Source organism: Giraffa tippelskirchi, chromosome 13 (assembly GCF_054371585.1).
Source record: "Giraffa tippelskirchi isolate mGirTip1 chromosome 13, T2T-mGirTip1v1.2.pri, whole genome shotgun sequence".
NCBI lineage: Eukaryota > Metazoa > Chordata > Mammalia > Artiodactyla > Giraffidae > Giraffa > Giraffa tippelskirchi.
In genome coordinates, this window is record NC_137287.1 from 38,114,911 (window position 1) to 38,130,117 (window position 15,207).

The 15,207-nt window shown below is 46.2% G+C and overlaps 1 protein-coding gene across 3 annotated transcripts in view; it reads left to right on the top strand.

Annotated features, from left to right (window-relative positions):
- CREBBP (CREB binding lysine acetyltransferase) overlaps nucleotides 1-15,207 on the top strand; it is a 122,838-nt gene that overhangs the window by 53,713 nt on the left and 53,918 nt on the right. For all 3 annotated transcript variants that reach the window (XM_081554916.1, XM_081554917.1, XM_081554918.1), the window contains exon 3: nucleotides 1,862-2,038. In XM_081554916.1, the coding sequence (XP_081411042.1) occupies nucleotides 1,862-2,038 (177 nt within the window). The remainder of the gene's footprint in view (nucleotides 1-1,861; nucleotides 2,039-15,207) is intronic.

The following is a 15,207-nucleotide window of genomic DNA, read 5'->3' on the forward strand; positions in this document are numbered from 1 at the left end:
TGATCTCTGGTTCCTCTGCCTTTTCTAAAACCAGCTTGAACATCTGGAAGTTCATGGTTCACTTATTGCTGAAGCCTGGCTTGGAGAATTGGGAGCATTATTTTACTAGCGTGTGAGATGAGTGCAATTGATTAAGTCATGTGAATTTAAAGTAGAATCTCCTTGTGAGCTTTGTGGATAATTTGTTTTTACTTCAGTTTACTCAAGTTGACTTTGAGTTTTAGTTTAAATTCGTTTCAGTTTACTCAAAGCAAATAGGGCAAAAATGGTAGCTAGGATGTGTTTATGTTTGAAAAATGAGAGTATCAGCTGTGAGGCTGCGTGTGGAAACCACCAGTACCTATGAAAATGCCAGACAAGATCTTTTTGGTTACAGTCGTTTGGTTTTGTGTTTTTGTGTGGCTCTTTCAGCAGAATAGCCTCAATTGTGTTGAGCATCTATTTGTTTGCAACCTAGAATTTTAGAGGCGAAAGAAAGAATGCAGTTGTCTTGTGCGAGACACTCATCTTTCAGGTGAGGGAAAGGAAGGAACATAAGTTAGCCCGTGTGAACGGGCTGGTGCTGCAGTCACTACCTGAGGCTGGTGGAGAGAACTGAGCTGTGATTTCTTGAATGGAAACTTTCCTCTAGGGAAGGGGGGTGGTCTTCTCTTCGGGGGACTCCTTCCTCCCCATTGCTAAACTTCAGATGCACCAGGACCCCAGAAAAGTAGAGCAGGCAGTAGGCAGCAGATGGGTTGTTGCAGCTTCGTGAGAGAGCAAAGGCAGACAGGCTAGAAAAGCCCATCTCTCAGTAATGCGTCTCTGCTGCTGCTTCTCCAGGGGGGCAGCTAAGCAGCAGGTCCTCCCCGTGGGGACTCACGCATGTGGAGGTTGGAGCTGAGGGGTCCTGGTTGTGGCCTCTTGACTGGAGGGGACCCCTGAGGGGGTTGCTGAACCCCTCCCTGAGGCATAGGTGGAATCCTTCCTTCCCACTCTTGGGTTTATCTACTATACAGATGATTTTATTTCACTGCCAGTGCAGGAGACACAGGTTTGATCCCTGGATTGGGAAGATCCCCTGGAGAAGGGAATGGCTACCCACTCCAGTATTCTTACCTGAGAAGCCCCATGGAGAGAGGTGGCTGGTGCGCTACAGTCCTCGGGATTGCAAAGAATTGGACATGGCTTAGCGACTAATAAGACTTTATAATGGAAAACTTCGAATAGGTACAATATTAGAGGGGCTAGTATAACAACCCCCACACCTGTCCCTGGGTGAGGAGTCACCGGTATTTGTCCAGTCACTCTCCAGGAACACTACCCCTTGCCTCACAAAGTTATTTTAAAGCAAACCCCAGACATTATATCATTTCTTTGTCAGTATTTCTACTGTGCATTTTGAACTGATGGAAACTTAAATCTGATTGAGGGAGGTGGTAGCTGAAAGAAACTACTTAGAGAGTAATTAAGGATTAAGCTAAAGGAGCTCCCCTTTGTCAGTGACTCGAAAAGATTTTGTTTTCCACGTGATCTTCTGACTGTCAGTGCCTCAGTCAGCATGGGGGCGTGGGTAGGGAGTCAGGCTTAGGGGTGAGGGTAGAAAAATGTGGGCTCTGGGGTGATGTTTAGGAGGAGGGAACAGACGGGATGTTGAGAGCAGCTTTACTTGTCTTCTGTCTTTAGTCTGTAGCCGTTTGAGCAAGTTGCTCTGTTCATAATGCTAACTGTGAACCCTGAGAATGCACCTTTAATTTATAACTGAAATGCAGATTCCAAAGGGAGGTAATGATTTTTGCTTCAGTAGGTCACAGTGAACGTTTCTGAGACCCTTTCATAAGTGGTCATGTCAGGACGGCTGATGTTGCTTTTTCTGTTTCAGATGGGAATGACTGGTAACACAAGTCCATTTGGACAACCCTTTAGTCAAACTGGAGGGCAGCAGATGGGAGCCCCTGGAGTGAACCCTCAGCTGCCGAGCAAGCAGAGCATGGTCAACAGCTTGCCTGCCTTCGCCACAGACATCAAGAATGCTTCAGTCACCAATGTGCCAAACATGGTGAGTTGCCCGTGGTCTCAGAGCTGTGGGTCTCCAGTGGGTGCTTCGGCATGTGGATTTTAATCGTGCTGACGGTGAAGATCTGAAACTAGAAGTGTGTTGTGGGTGATAGGAAAATAACACGTATTTCCTGTGTGTGTGCTGTCTCCGTAAGTTTAATTTTCTGTGATGAGCTGCCCAAAAGGGGCTAGTAAAGATGATTCAGCTAGTCCTCCCGTGGTCCCTACCAGGAGGGAGGGGGTTCGTGAGTCACTTTGATTTTCCTCCAGAGTCACCCTCTGATTCAGTAGGAAAGCTGAGAGAATGGGGGACGTGGGCTTTTTTGGCTTTTTTAAACACTTCCTGTCCGAGGTTGAGGCTGTCAGTAGAAGCATCCCATTTGTGTCACAGTCAAACGAAGGACATTTATCTCAGAGAACTGTGCCTTGTCTTGAGATGTGTGTGTCCTGTCTGACTTGACAGATGGCTTCACGTGTCTTCATTCTCCCTGAGATTTCCTACCGATAAAATAGAAACTGTCCTTGTAACTCTCGATCTCACTAACCCAGGGATCAGTGGGAAAACAGCTCCTTTGTGCCGCAAGATGGAATTGCTTGAGTTCCAGCCACTCAACGGGAAGTGTGTTCTTCTGTCGGACCTCACTGCACATGTGGCCACTGCGTCTCTGATGTGCCTTTGGTGTGGGATCAGGGCCTGGAGCAGCCTCTCTCCTTTCCCCAGGCCTTCCCTGGGCCAGCCCTGGGGCTGCTGTACAGAGCCATCTGGGCAGACTCAGAAGAAAGCTGGGGGTTATGTTCAAAAAAGGCTGTTCTTTGTCTTCTGATTTTTTAAAAACTATAATTTGAAGTATTTGTTGTGAAGATATCCCAGAGAATTCCTCTATCACTATCACCCACTTCCCTGGATGTTAGCATCTTCTGTAACTTGGGACATTTGCCAGAACTAAGTACTTAGAGTACTTAGGATTCTGGAGGTTGTTGGAAGCAGAAAGAGCTGGGTCTCTGTCTCTTTGTTTCTGATAAAAATCAGGAAATGGGGTGATAGCAAGGTGTCCTGATAGGTTTGCTCTGTTTGCCACATACCCACATCTTAAAACAAGAGAGAGTGTGAGTGATGAGACTTGTCCTCAGGCCGCTCCGAGCTCTGACCGCTTCTCCTTGTGGGCATCTCTGTGACTCTCCTGGGTCTGCTGCTCTCCCTCCAGTAACTGTGTGTGGCTAGGATTGCTCTGTTTGCAGCCAGACAGATCCAGAACTTAGAGCAAAGCCCACTGCTTCTTCCACGCCCCCGCCCCCACCCCCAGCCCCACTCTCCCTGGCCTTGCCTCTCCCAGTCCTCACTGGGGGGCAGTCGTGTGGGCTTCAGCACTGCTGATTGTCCCCTGGGCTTGCTCAGTGACCTGGAGCACATTTTGGCTTCAGGAGTAAAAGCATTTGCTTTTCACAGACATCCTGTGTTTTGTAGTCTGGGAAACCGTGACCTAACTTTTTCCTCCCTTTTCTTCTTTAAACTTTTCTCCAGCCCCACTTATTCACCCTCTCTCCTTCAAGCACAATCTAGTGGCAGAAACCCTTCTCTGTGGTCCTCTGCCCGCCTCTGCGGCTCCAGGGACTGAATTCCCGGGACTGGTGCACTGATCAAGGGCAGGGTCAGACCAGATGGGAAGTAAGCTTCTCTCTGTCCACCTGCGCATGGCCTGGAGCTCTTTGGGCTGTGGAAGGGCTTCTCTCTGCTGACACTTTGGAGGTTTCTCAGTTGCATGGGCCATGCTATATGTTGTGGGATACTTAGCAGGATCCCTGGCCTTCTGCGCCCAGTGCTCCCAGCCTCCCCTGTTCCCTTCCTTTCCCTGCCTAACCCCCGCCACCCCCCACCAGCCCCAGTTGAAAGCCCCTGCCCTGGGGAATGGTTAGGGGAGGCAGTAGTGATAAAATCTCATCCTTCTGTCTGTGAAGCTAACAAATGAGACCAGCTCTTCCTACCACCCCCCTCCCCCCACCTTGGCCCCCTCAGGACAGCATGGTGAACTGGGGCAGCGCCTTGGGCTCTGTGAGCCTAGCCACCACGTTCCCATGGGGACCCAGGTGGACCCGGGAAGGGATGCACAGCTGTTGTCTTTGGAGTAGGGTCCTCAGATGTTCACCTGCAAGGTGCCAGAGCTTCACCAGCACATACATCTGTGAAGCCTCGGCCTTCGCACTGTTGGGCGTGCACAGGGGCTGGAGGGGACCGTCGCAGGAGCAGGGCAGCGAGGGCACATCATTTGCCTGGTATCTTAAGTGCTTTCTCATCATATGTTCTACCTTACTCTTTCACAGCCTCTTGAAAGACATCATTTCACCTCCCATTTTACAGATGAGGAGGCTGAGGGTGTGACTGAGTTTATTCAGGGCTGTGTAGCCTGTTGTCTGCAAGGCCCAGAACTCTTTCAGTGGTCCTGGCCGTCATGTTTTAGGGGCTCCGAACTCTTTGGGGTATTTATATCACTTGTATCAGTTCCTCAAACATATTTAGTGGTCTTCCTTGAACTTTCTAAATTGTATCCGGCCTGTTGGAGCTCAGAGATTGTTGTCTGCAGGAAGGAAGCAGTTACCAAAGACTTCGGTCTCTTTAGTTAAAAAAAAAAAAGAAAAATTTGGAGCCTTGAATGTACTTGTGGTTTTTGTCATGCTTTGGAGAGTGACCTTGTAAAACCCAGCTAGGTTCTGTGTGCTGCCTGGGTGAGTTCAGGACTCTGACTCCAGCTCACCTGGTGCCCTGGTTGAGCTCTCTGTGGAACCGTTTAGACACTTGGTTGTTGGCCAAGGGGCTTGTGCCTGTCACCTCTCCATCACTGGAGGTGCAGAGGAAGCCGGGGGTGCGGCCAGTCCTTTAATTTGCCACTTTTGTTGAGCACCTTTTCTGAGCCCAAGTGTATCTGGAATGTGGGTGTGAGTGATGTAGAGCTCGCCCCCATGGAATTGTGGGGGTGGGGGGGCAGTGGTGGTGATGGAAAACAAATAATCAAATACAGACTGCCTCAGCAGGTCTGAGTAGCACACAGAGGTTGAGGTTGACATGGGAACCTCCTTAGATGGAACCATCAGAGAGAGAGCTGCACCAAGAATGGGGTTTAAGGGCAAGTTTCGGGAGGTAAACAGAAGCCACAGAGACCCCAGGGCTCTGGAAGAGCATGGCTTGTATGGGAGCCAGCGGAAGTCCAGGGAAGGATGAGGGGAAAGTGTTGTGACATGGGTACTGGGGGCTCAGCCGGAGCTATCTCAGGGAGGCTGTGGATGGCAGTGGCCGCTGCAGTGGTCCAGGCTAGAGGAGACAGGGCCCTGGAGGTTATTGATCACAGTGGGGACAGGAGACCGGACGAGATTTGCCGCTAGAGTGGGGTCACCATGAGAGATGACTTGGTGGGTGTTAGGACCATTTACAGAGCTAGCAGAGGAGCAGGCTGGGAGAAGGGTGATGAAGGAGAGGGCACTCGTAATTCCACCGTAGACCTGCTCCTCTTGAGATGCTTGTGAGATGTCCAGGTGAAGAGGCCAGGCAGATGGACGGACATACCAGTAGGGTGGCCACTGTCCACAGGAGCTGGCAATGTCACTGAAGGTGTGAGAGGAGACTGGGAAAGGATGGTGACTGTTGAGGTGGTAAGTGAGGTGAGGGCCAGAGATTGTCGCTGGAATGCGCAGGTAGATAAATGTGTGGGGCGATCAGGGAGCGTGAGGGTTGTGTGGCCCGTAGTCATAGAAACCTCTGACTCGCCATGCTCTGAGGTCTCCCTCTGGGATGTGCTGCCGGGAGCTCTGAAAGGTGCAGGGCTCCCATTGCAGATGGGGTCCTTGTTGAGGGTGTCCATATCCCCAGGACAGCATTCAAGAGCAAATGCCACATCTCCCTAAATTTTCACATGGATTTCATTGCAGCTCTGTCTTCAGCCATTTTATTTGTAATTTCTTAACTTTCTACAGATTTTTGAAGTTCTTAGAATTTTCACCGTATTATTACACTGTATTTCATGATTCTAAGATGTACTTTTTTTTTCCCCCACATTGTAGCATCTTTGAAATCAGGATGTGTTTTAGAAATAGTCAAGTTTTAGGTCTAATAAGACTCAGTATGTATGCTATTGTTTATAATTTGAATTAATAAGAGTGACAACTATTAAATGTATGTATTCACTATCCAATTTTCTAGGATAGGTCACGTGGATGTAAGAATGTCAAAGTCATATAAATTTTGCTGATGAAGAAGAGGATTTTGGTGAGGGCGTAGGTTGGCTTGCCTTTCTGTGGCTTGGCTTCAAGGTCCACGTGAGCCGTCTCAGAGGAGAGGTTTGCTTGGGCGGGGCAGAGTTGTCCCAGGGCAGTCCTCTGGAAGTGGGGGCTGCCTGACCCCTCAGTGACGTTGCCCTTCTTGCCATTTTCATCTGAAAAGGTCATAACAGAGAGCATGGGAGCGTTAGCAGGAAGGGGGTGGAATTTGGGCATCAGCTGGAACTGGATTGTCCTTTGCACCGTTTGCTGACCTTCATGACAGGTGTGGGGTTGTTCTAAAGGAGCCCTGTTTTAGATGGGGCACCTCTGGGCTTATCTCACCTGAGAAGGTTTGGTGACCAAAGGAGCCCCACTGTCAGTTTCTCTCACAGAGTCTGCTGTGGGGTGCCTCACTGTGGTCTCCCACAGAGTTATTTCTAACAGGAAGTTCATGTGTGTTGGGGTTTTTGTTGTTGTTTTGAGAAAAACTAAGAACTATTATGGAGAATTTGCCATTCCGAAGTTGTAATGGAGGAGGGACTTCCCTGGTGGCCCAGTGGCTGACTCTGTTCCCGCTGCAGGGGCCCAGGTTCAGTCCCTGACAGGAAACTGGATCCCACATGTGGCAACAAAAACTGAAGATTTCGTGTGCCACAACTAAGACCTGGCACAGCCAAATAAATTAATTGATTAATTTTAAAGACAGAGTTATAATGAAGGAAAATAATCAGGAGTGCTGCTTATTTAACACATTATTGCTTGGGGGATTTTTACAGAAACTCATACCTGTGGTCAGCAATTTGTTACGTAAGTGAATGTTGAAACGTCTCTGGTCAATAAAGTTCAGGTAACAAAAAACGAATTAATACATCTCTGGTCAGTAAGTTGTTAAAATTGCTCACAAAAGGAAAAATAAAGTAGCTCATGGGAGTGGTGTTAGGATTCATTTTGTTCTTGTGTCAGAGAATTGGAACCTGAAGGCTTTGGACAGGTCCCCCAGGCAGGGGTCTCTGGTTCAGGTCTCTGAAGTGGGGGAGAGTGGCTGTGCAGGGTGCTCCGTGCGGAGGAGGGTCTGGCTGGAGTGACTGAGCTAGGGGCAGCTCGTGGTGACAAGCCATCAGCTCTGGCCCTTTCAGGGCAAGCTGTGTGTCTTGGAGTTGGTTCTGTCTGCTTCTCAGCGAGTCAGCGGACCCACTGCATCAGAGTGACTGGCTGCCTGGCCGCCCTGTGTCCTCCTGGTTCAGAATCTCTTAGAGGAATGGGGAGGAATCTTTCTGTCTCTCACTGTTATTTGTGAGACTTCCGTTTTTTTCTTTCTCAGTTTTCCAGTGTGTGCCACCCATTTCCCTCTAAGACGGTTCAGGATAATTGCCAAGTAGATGGACTTGTTCTTCCTCTTGTGGTGGAACTATGCTCCTCCAGTGGTTCTGGCGTAGATTAGGCTTCCAGAGGCTCTGTCCCCTGCAGTGTCAGGGACCTGATGCCCAAATGCCCACTGAGGAATGGCCTGCTTTGTTAGTCTTTGTGTCCACTTCAGCACTTCAGAAACCTTCACTGTCTCCCTCCCCCTTTTTGTCTTATTTTCTCATCATTTTCCGTCCTCCATATCCAGCTTCCAATCACTGAGGAATCAAGACTTGAACTGATTGAGCTTCATGAACCCAAGCGTCTCTCCCTGTTGTCGTCTTTGATTGGCTCATCCCAGTTTTAGCTGCCCTTTAAATGCTCGTGTGTGTAAAGCATTGTCTGTAGTTCCTTGTACTTGACAAGCATGGATCTAAAATCACTGGCGCTGTGGTGTTTCCCTCCACCCTAGGACTAGGGAGAGAGCTTCCAGCACTCTCGTCCTTCACTGAAACGATGAGTGAGTAGTCTCGTCAGCTCTTCACTGTGAGAGCAGTTTCTGTAGAAAATCACTCTGTGGCTATGAACTATGCCTCAGTAATTGAACTGGAATACAAGGGACAGTGTTGGGAAGTAAGTGCTTGCCTCTCACTATTAGTCCTCCAAGTGTTCTTATCATTATAGGCATTTACCTTTCTTATTCTCATCAGCTCTACCTGTAACTTGAAGACCTTTGAGAAGATGAGTTTGTGGGCCTTTGAAGAATAACTTTCAATCTAAAATTCTTACCAGCACCTATATAAATCCATAGAAAGGATTTATCAGTAGAAATGTTTAAACTCATTCTCTTTTGTTTTGGCAATAAATATCAGCCTGGGAAACATAGTCTAAGCCCAAAATATGATGTGTTGCAAGTATTAAAAAAAACTATAAATTGAGAAATATTTATGGTATTCTTTGATAGTAGGAACCAGCTGTATTGGTTCTACCAGTATTGGAAGTACTCAAACAGGAGCATTTAACTGGGTTTCTCTGGTGGTCCAGTGGTTAGGAACCTACCTGCCACTACAGGGGACACAGGTTTGATCCCTGGTTTGGGAAGATACCACATGCCATGGAGCCACTAAGCCCCTGTGCCACAGCTCCTGAGCCTGCGAGCTTAGAGCTGCAACAGAAGAAGCCACTGCAGTGAGAAGCTCACACACTGCAGCTAGAGAGTTGCCCCAGCTCGCCACACTAGAGGAAGCTACTGGGTCTTTGCAGCAACAAAGACCCAGTGGAGCTAAAAAAAAAAAAAAAAAAACATTTAACTTCTTTCCAAGACCAGTTTCCATTAACCATGTCTTTTCTAGAGTCTAATTAGCATAGCCTTTTCTTCAATGAAGCTTTCTAGGTAAAACAGCATAAATTATCTCCGGAGACATTCAGGTTTGACTTCATGTCTAATAGAGACTTAGTAGGCAGTGTGCTAGTGCACACAAGTGTCAGGACGCCTGCCCACCCATAGAGCGAATGCAGGGGCTGGACCAGGTGCTCTGGACAATGAAGTGACTGTTTCAAGAGAACTCAGCAGATACTTGAAATGATTATACTTAGATATAAAAATTTTTTTTAAGAGGTAGAACTCAGTAGGCAGCACATTTAATGGAAGGAGACAGTTGCAGCTACCAAAGATGTAAGTGCAGTGTCCTGTCTGAAGTGTTACAGCTGTCTTCATTTGGCCCCAACTTCCCAAACTTCTTTTTAACCTTTCCTACAATTACCTGAAATGGCACTTAGGCTTAAGCCACCAAAAGCTAATTTGTCTGTGAAATGATTAATTTGCCAAGTTATCAGAAACTTACTGTAATAAATGTTCTTGAAGAATATGTTCATATAGATGGGTGGTCGAGAAGAGATGATTCCTTAAAAGTTGTGTGTGCTGAGTTGATTCAGTCATGTCTGATTCTTTGCAACCTTATGGACCTTAGCTCGCCACGCTTCTCTGTCCATGGGATTCTCCAGGCAAGAATACTGGACTGGGTTTCTGTGCCCTCATCCAGAGGATCTTCCCAACCCAAGGATAGAACTCACATTTCTTATGTCTACCTGCACTGGCAGGCAGATTCTGTACCCCTGAGCCACCTGGGAAGCCAGTTGTTAGTAGATGAGTAATTCTTGTGGACTGGTTGTACAGTAACAGGGCCTGATGCCCGTAAGACCTCATAAGTCAGCTGAGACGTGTGAATCTGGTTGGCCTGACCCCTTGGCTGTTGGAGTAGATCCAGCAGCTTTTACCCTCAAGGTTTCTTTGCACAGATGTATTTGACCGCTCAGCCCCAAGGCAGATCGACTCTACAGGTGGAGAGGAGTGACGGGGCAGAGGAGAGAGTGGGTCTGTCCAGTTGTCTGTCCTGTGCTCTGTAGCCCATGAGTTTTCTTTCTTGACTTAGCCGTTTGTTTTCTACTGTGAAATCAGTGTTTCTGATTTGAAAGATTGCTTAGAAATCATTCTGGTCCACCTTGCTCGTTTTCAGTTATTTCCTTATTGAATTTAAATCTTAAATTGTTAGGTAATCTTATTTTTAAAAAATCAGTTAAGTTCAGTCGCTCAGTCGTGTCTGACTCTTTGCAACCCCATGAATTGCAGCACACCAGGCCTCCCTGTCCATCACCAACTCACAGAGTTTACCCAAACCCATGTCCATCAAGTCAGTGATGCCATCCAACCATCTCATCCTCTGTCATCCCCTTCTCCTCCTGCCCCCAATCCTTCCCAGCATTAGGGTCTTTTCCAATGAGTCAACTCTTCGCATGAGGTAGCCAAAGTATTGGAGTTTCAGCTTCAACATCAGTCCTTCCAATGAACACCCAGGACTGATCTCCTTTAGGATGGATTGATTGGATCTCCTTGCAGTCCAAGGGACTCTCAAGAGTCTTCTCCAACATCACAGTTCAAAAGCATCAATTCTGCGGCGCTCAGCTTTCTTCACCGTCCAACTCTCACATCCATACATGACCACTGGAAAAACCATAGCCTTGACTAGACGGACTTTTGTTGGCAAAGTAACGTCTCTGCTTTTAAATATACTATCTAGGTTGGCCATAACCTTCCTTCCAAGGAGTAAGCGTCTTTTAATTTCATGGCTGCAATCACCATCAGCAGTGATTTTGGAGCCCCCCAAAATAAAGTCTGACACTGTTTCCACTGTTTCCCCATCTATTTCCCATGAAGTGATGGGACCAGATGCCATGATCTTAGTTTTCTGAACGTTGAGCTTTAGGCCAACTTTTTCACTCTCCTCTTTCACTTTCATCAAGAGGTTCTTTAGTTCTTCTTCACTTTCTGCCATAAGGGTGGTGTCATCCGCATATCTGAGGTTATTGATACTTCTCCTGGCAATCTGGATTCCAGCTTGTGTTTCTTCCAGCCCAGAGTTTCTCATGACGTACTGTGTATACAAGTTAAGTAAGCAGGGTGACAATATACAGCCTTGACGTACTCCTTTTCCTATTTGGAACCAGTCTGTTGTTCCATGTCCAGTTCTAACTGTTGCTTCCTGACCTGCATACAGGTTTCTCAAGAGACAGGTCAGATGGTCTGGTATTCCCATCTCTTTCAGGATTTTCCACACTTTATCGTGATCCACACAGTCAAAGGCTTTGGCATAGTCAATAAAGCAGAAATAGATGTTTTTCTGGAACTCTCTTGCTTTTTCGATGATCCATCTGATGTTGGCAATTTGATCTCTGGTTCCTCTGCCTTTTCTAAAACCAGCTTGAACATCTGGAAGTTCACGGTTCACGTATTGCTGAAGCCTGGCTTGGAGAATTTTGAGCATTACTTTACTAGCGTGTGAGATGAGTGCAATTGTGCGGTAGTTTGAGCATTCTTTGGCATTGCCTTTCTTTGGGATTGGGATGAAAACTGACCTTTTCCAGTCCTGTGGCCACTGCTGAGTTTTCCAAATTTGCTGGCATATGGAGTGCAGCACTTTCACAGCGTCATCTTTGAGGATTTGAAATAGCTCAACTGGAATTCCATCACCTCCACTAGCTTTGTTCGTAGTGATGCTTTCTAAGGCCCACTTGACTTCACATTCCAGGATGTCTGGCTCTAGGTGAGTGATCACACCATCGTGATTATCTGGGTCGTGAAGATCTCTTTTGTACAGTTCTTCTGTGTATTCTTGCCACCTCTTCTTAATATCTTCTGCTTCTGTTAGGTCCATCCCATTTCTGTCCTTTATCGAGCCCATCTTTGCATGAAATGTTCCCTTGGTATCTCTAATTTTCTTGAAGAGATCTCTAGTTTTTCCCATTCTGTTGTTTTCCTCTATTTCTTTGCATTGATCGCTGAGGAAAGCTTTCTTTTCTCTCCTTGCTATTCTTTGGAACTCTGTATTCAAATGGGAATATCTTTCCCTTTCTCCTTTGCTTTTCGCTTGTCTTCTCTTCCCAGCTATCTGTAAGGCCTCCTCAGACAGCCATTTTGCTTTTTTGCATTTCTATTCCATGGGGTCGGTCTTGATCCCTGTCTCCTGTACAGTGTCGCAAACCTTTGTCCATAGTTCATCAGGCACCTTGTCTATCAGGTCTAGACCCTTAAATCTATTTGTCACTTCTGCTGTATACTCATAAGGGATTTGATCTAGATCATACCTGAATGGACTAGTGGTTTTCCCTACTTTCTTCAATTTAAGTCTGAATTTGGCAATAAGGAGTTCATGATCTGAGCCACAGTCTGCTCCCGGTCTTGTTTTTGCTGACTGTATAGACCTTCTCCATCTTTGGCTGCAAAGAATATAATCAGTCTGATTTCGGTGTTGACTATCTGGTGATGTCCACATGTAGAGTCTTCTCTTGTGTTGTTGGAAGAGGGTGTTTGCTATGACCAGTGCGTTCTCTTGGCAAAAATCTATTAGCCTTTGCCCTGCTTCATTCTGTACTCCAAGGCCAAATTTGCCTGTTACGCCAGGTGTTTCCTGACTTCCTACTTTTGCATTCCAGTCCCCTATAATGAAAAGGACATCTTTTTTGGGTGTTAGTTCTAAAAGGTCTTGTAGGTCTTCATAGAACCGTTCAACTTCAGCTTTGGCGTTACTGGTCAGGGCATAGACTTGTGTTACTATGATACTGAATGGTTTGCCCTGGAAACGAACAGAGATCATTCTGTCGTTTTTGAGATTGCATCCAAGTACTGCATTTCGGACTCTTTTGTTGACCATGATGGCTACTCCATTTCTTCTAAGGAATTCTTGCCCACAGTAGTAGATATAATGGTCATCTGAGTTAAATTCACCCATTCCATTCCATCTTAATTCACTGATTCCTAGAATGTCGACATTCACTCTTGATTTAAAAAATCAACGGACACCAAACAAACAAACAAAAAAAACAGAAGTATTCTGTCTACTTAAATAACTGTCCGTTTCTTACCAGTGGATCTTTATTATCTCAGGTGATTATCACTTCTTCCTGGTTTGATAGCTGAGTACATTTAATGAGCATTTTCTCTTATTTTATGACTGCAAAGCTTTGTGTAACCGCTGTTCTAGGGTCCTTCTGGGGGAATCAAAACAAGCAAATATTGCAGAATAACTCTTTGTCCCACCTGGTGTTCACTTTGGTGTCATTTCCTGACTTTTAAGTGGAGGTTGGGGAGAAGTCAAGTTTCCAGGTGGGCTGGGAGAGGATGTCAGAAAAGTAGGAATCTGGACTGCATCGGTCATGTGGAAGGTCTAGGCCAGGCTGATCCCAAACGGTTATCTCCAAGAATCCCAGCCTTGCAGATTGGGGGCCGTGGTCATGTGGTCAGAGGAAGCACTTTTGCTCCCTGTTCTGTCTCGTCACTTTCTGCTTCTTACTGTTTGCAGAGTCCTTTGCAGACATTATAATCTATTCTTGGATACTTCATGAAAAATAACTTCTTTCTCTAGAAAGAAGACCAGGATAAACTTTATACCTACTCCTTGTGCACATCTGTGATCCTATTCTTAGGATAAAGGGCATTCAAAAAAATAGGGTTGGTGCTGATTATTCAGATCTATGTAACAACGACAGACCTAATAAAAATACAGCAGGCTCCTTTAAAATTAAGAAATACACCAGAATAAACATAAAATGTTTGCCTTTCAAGGCCGTTGAATGGACAGGGCTTTAAATGATGGTTGAGTTACGATGACAGCAAGATACATTCAAAGAACAAAAGATCTAGCAATGAAATGGGGTGAGTGGGCTGTGCTCTCCACAGCCCTTGGGTTGTGCACTTCGTGGTTCAGAATGTTGACACGCAGGGGCTCATGCTGGCAACATGGTAACTCCTACTCCCCAGTAACCTTCCCCTTCCACCACTAGAAATTGCATGTGAGCTGATGGGAGTTACCAAAATGTATTGCATGAATTTTAAAGCTTGTGATGGATACTGTTGTATTGCCTTCCAACAGAAGCCACGAAGCAGGTCACTAATATCACATGATGCTCCCAAGGCTGGGGGTTATCATTCTGTCCTTTGACAGGAGGAGATAGTGTCCAATTATTGTGATTTGCATTTCTTGATTACTGGTAAGAATGAAAGTACTTGTGTTTAGTATGCTTTTGTTTCTCAGGTTGCTTAGTTCCTGTCCTTGGCCAGTTTTTCTTTTTTAAAAAACTTTATTTATTTTAATTGGGGGCTAATTACTTCACAATATTGTGGTGGTTTTTGCCATACACCAACATGAATCAGCCACAGGTGTATATGTGTCCCCCATCCCGAGCCCCCCTCCCACCTCCCTCAGTTTTTCTGTTACATTCTCTTCAAATGCTTTATAAGGCAAGGTGGGCAGCCCTCTGACAAAGTGAGTGCAGAAGGGTTAAGGTGGGAACTCTGCTGTTAGACACCCCCGCCCCCCACTACACCACCACCTGTGAGGCGGTGTGGGCCTGCCTTCGTCCTCCCTGGGCCGCTGCTTGTTGGGCACCGAGCACAGAGCCTGGCACAGAGGCCTTGAGAAGTGGAGGCTGGAGAAGGACTGACACCTGCACTGCTTGCTTTGTCCCGTGCGTGTCACATGTTTTGCCCAGTTTGTTGGTCACTGTTAGAGCGGTCTGGCCCAGGCACTCTCCTGATATGCATGACTGCCGCTGCATGAGAATCACCTGTGAGTGTCTCTCCTAAATGTTTCTTTATATTGTAACTGTAAAAGTGCATCCATGTTCATTTTGGAAAACCTTTAAGAAGTGTAAAGCTATTGTAAGGAAGCACCCTCTGTGGAACTTGAATACAAACACCTCTGCCCCCCCACCCCCACCCCCATCTTGTGAACCGTAGTCTCTGGGAGGCATGAGTGGGGAATCTGTATTTGAAGAGGTTTTACTAGGGACTAGTTAGGAACCACTGCTTTATATATTTTTACAAAGGCCGGTACCACTTTCTAGTACTTTTACAGCTTTTTTTAATATTTAGTTGTTCATTGTTTTCTACTGATTCCTCTGATTTTCCTCCCAAAGTGGGATTTTTTTTTTTTTTTTGGTTATAAAAATAGTAGACACTTCTTGTAAAACATTCAAACAGTGCATGAAGTTGAAAAGGAAAAACTGAATGACTTTCTGGTGCTA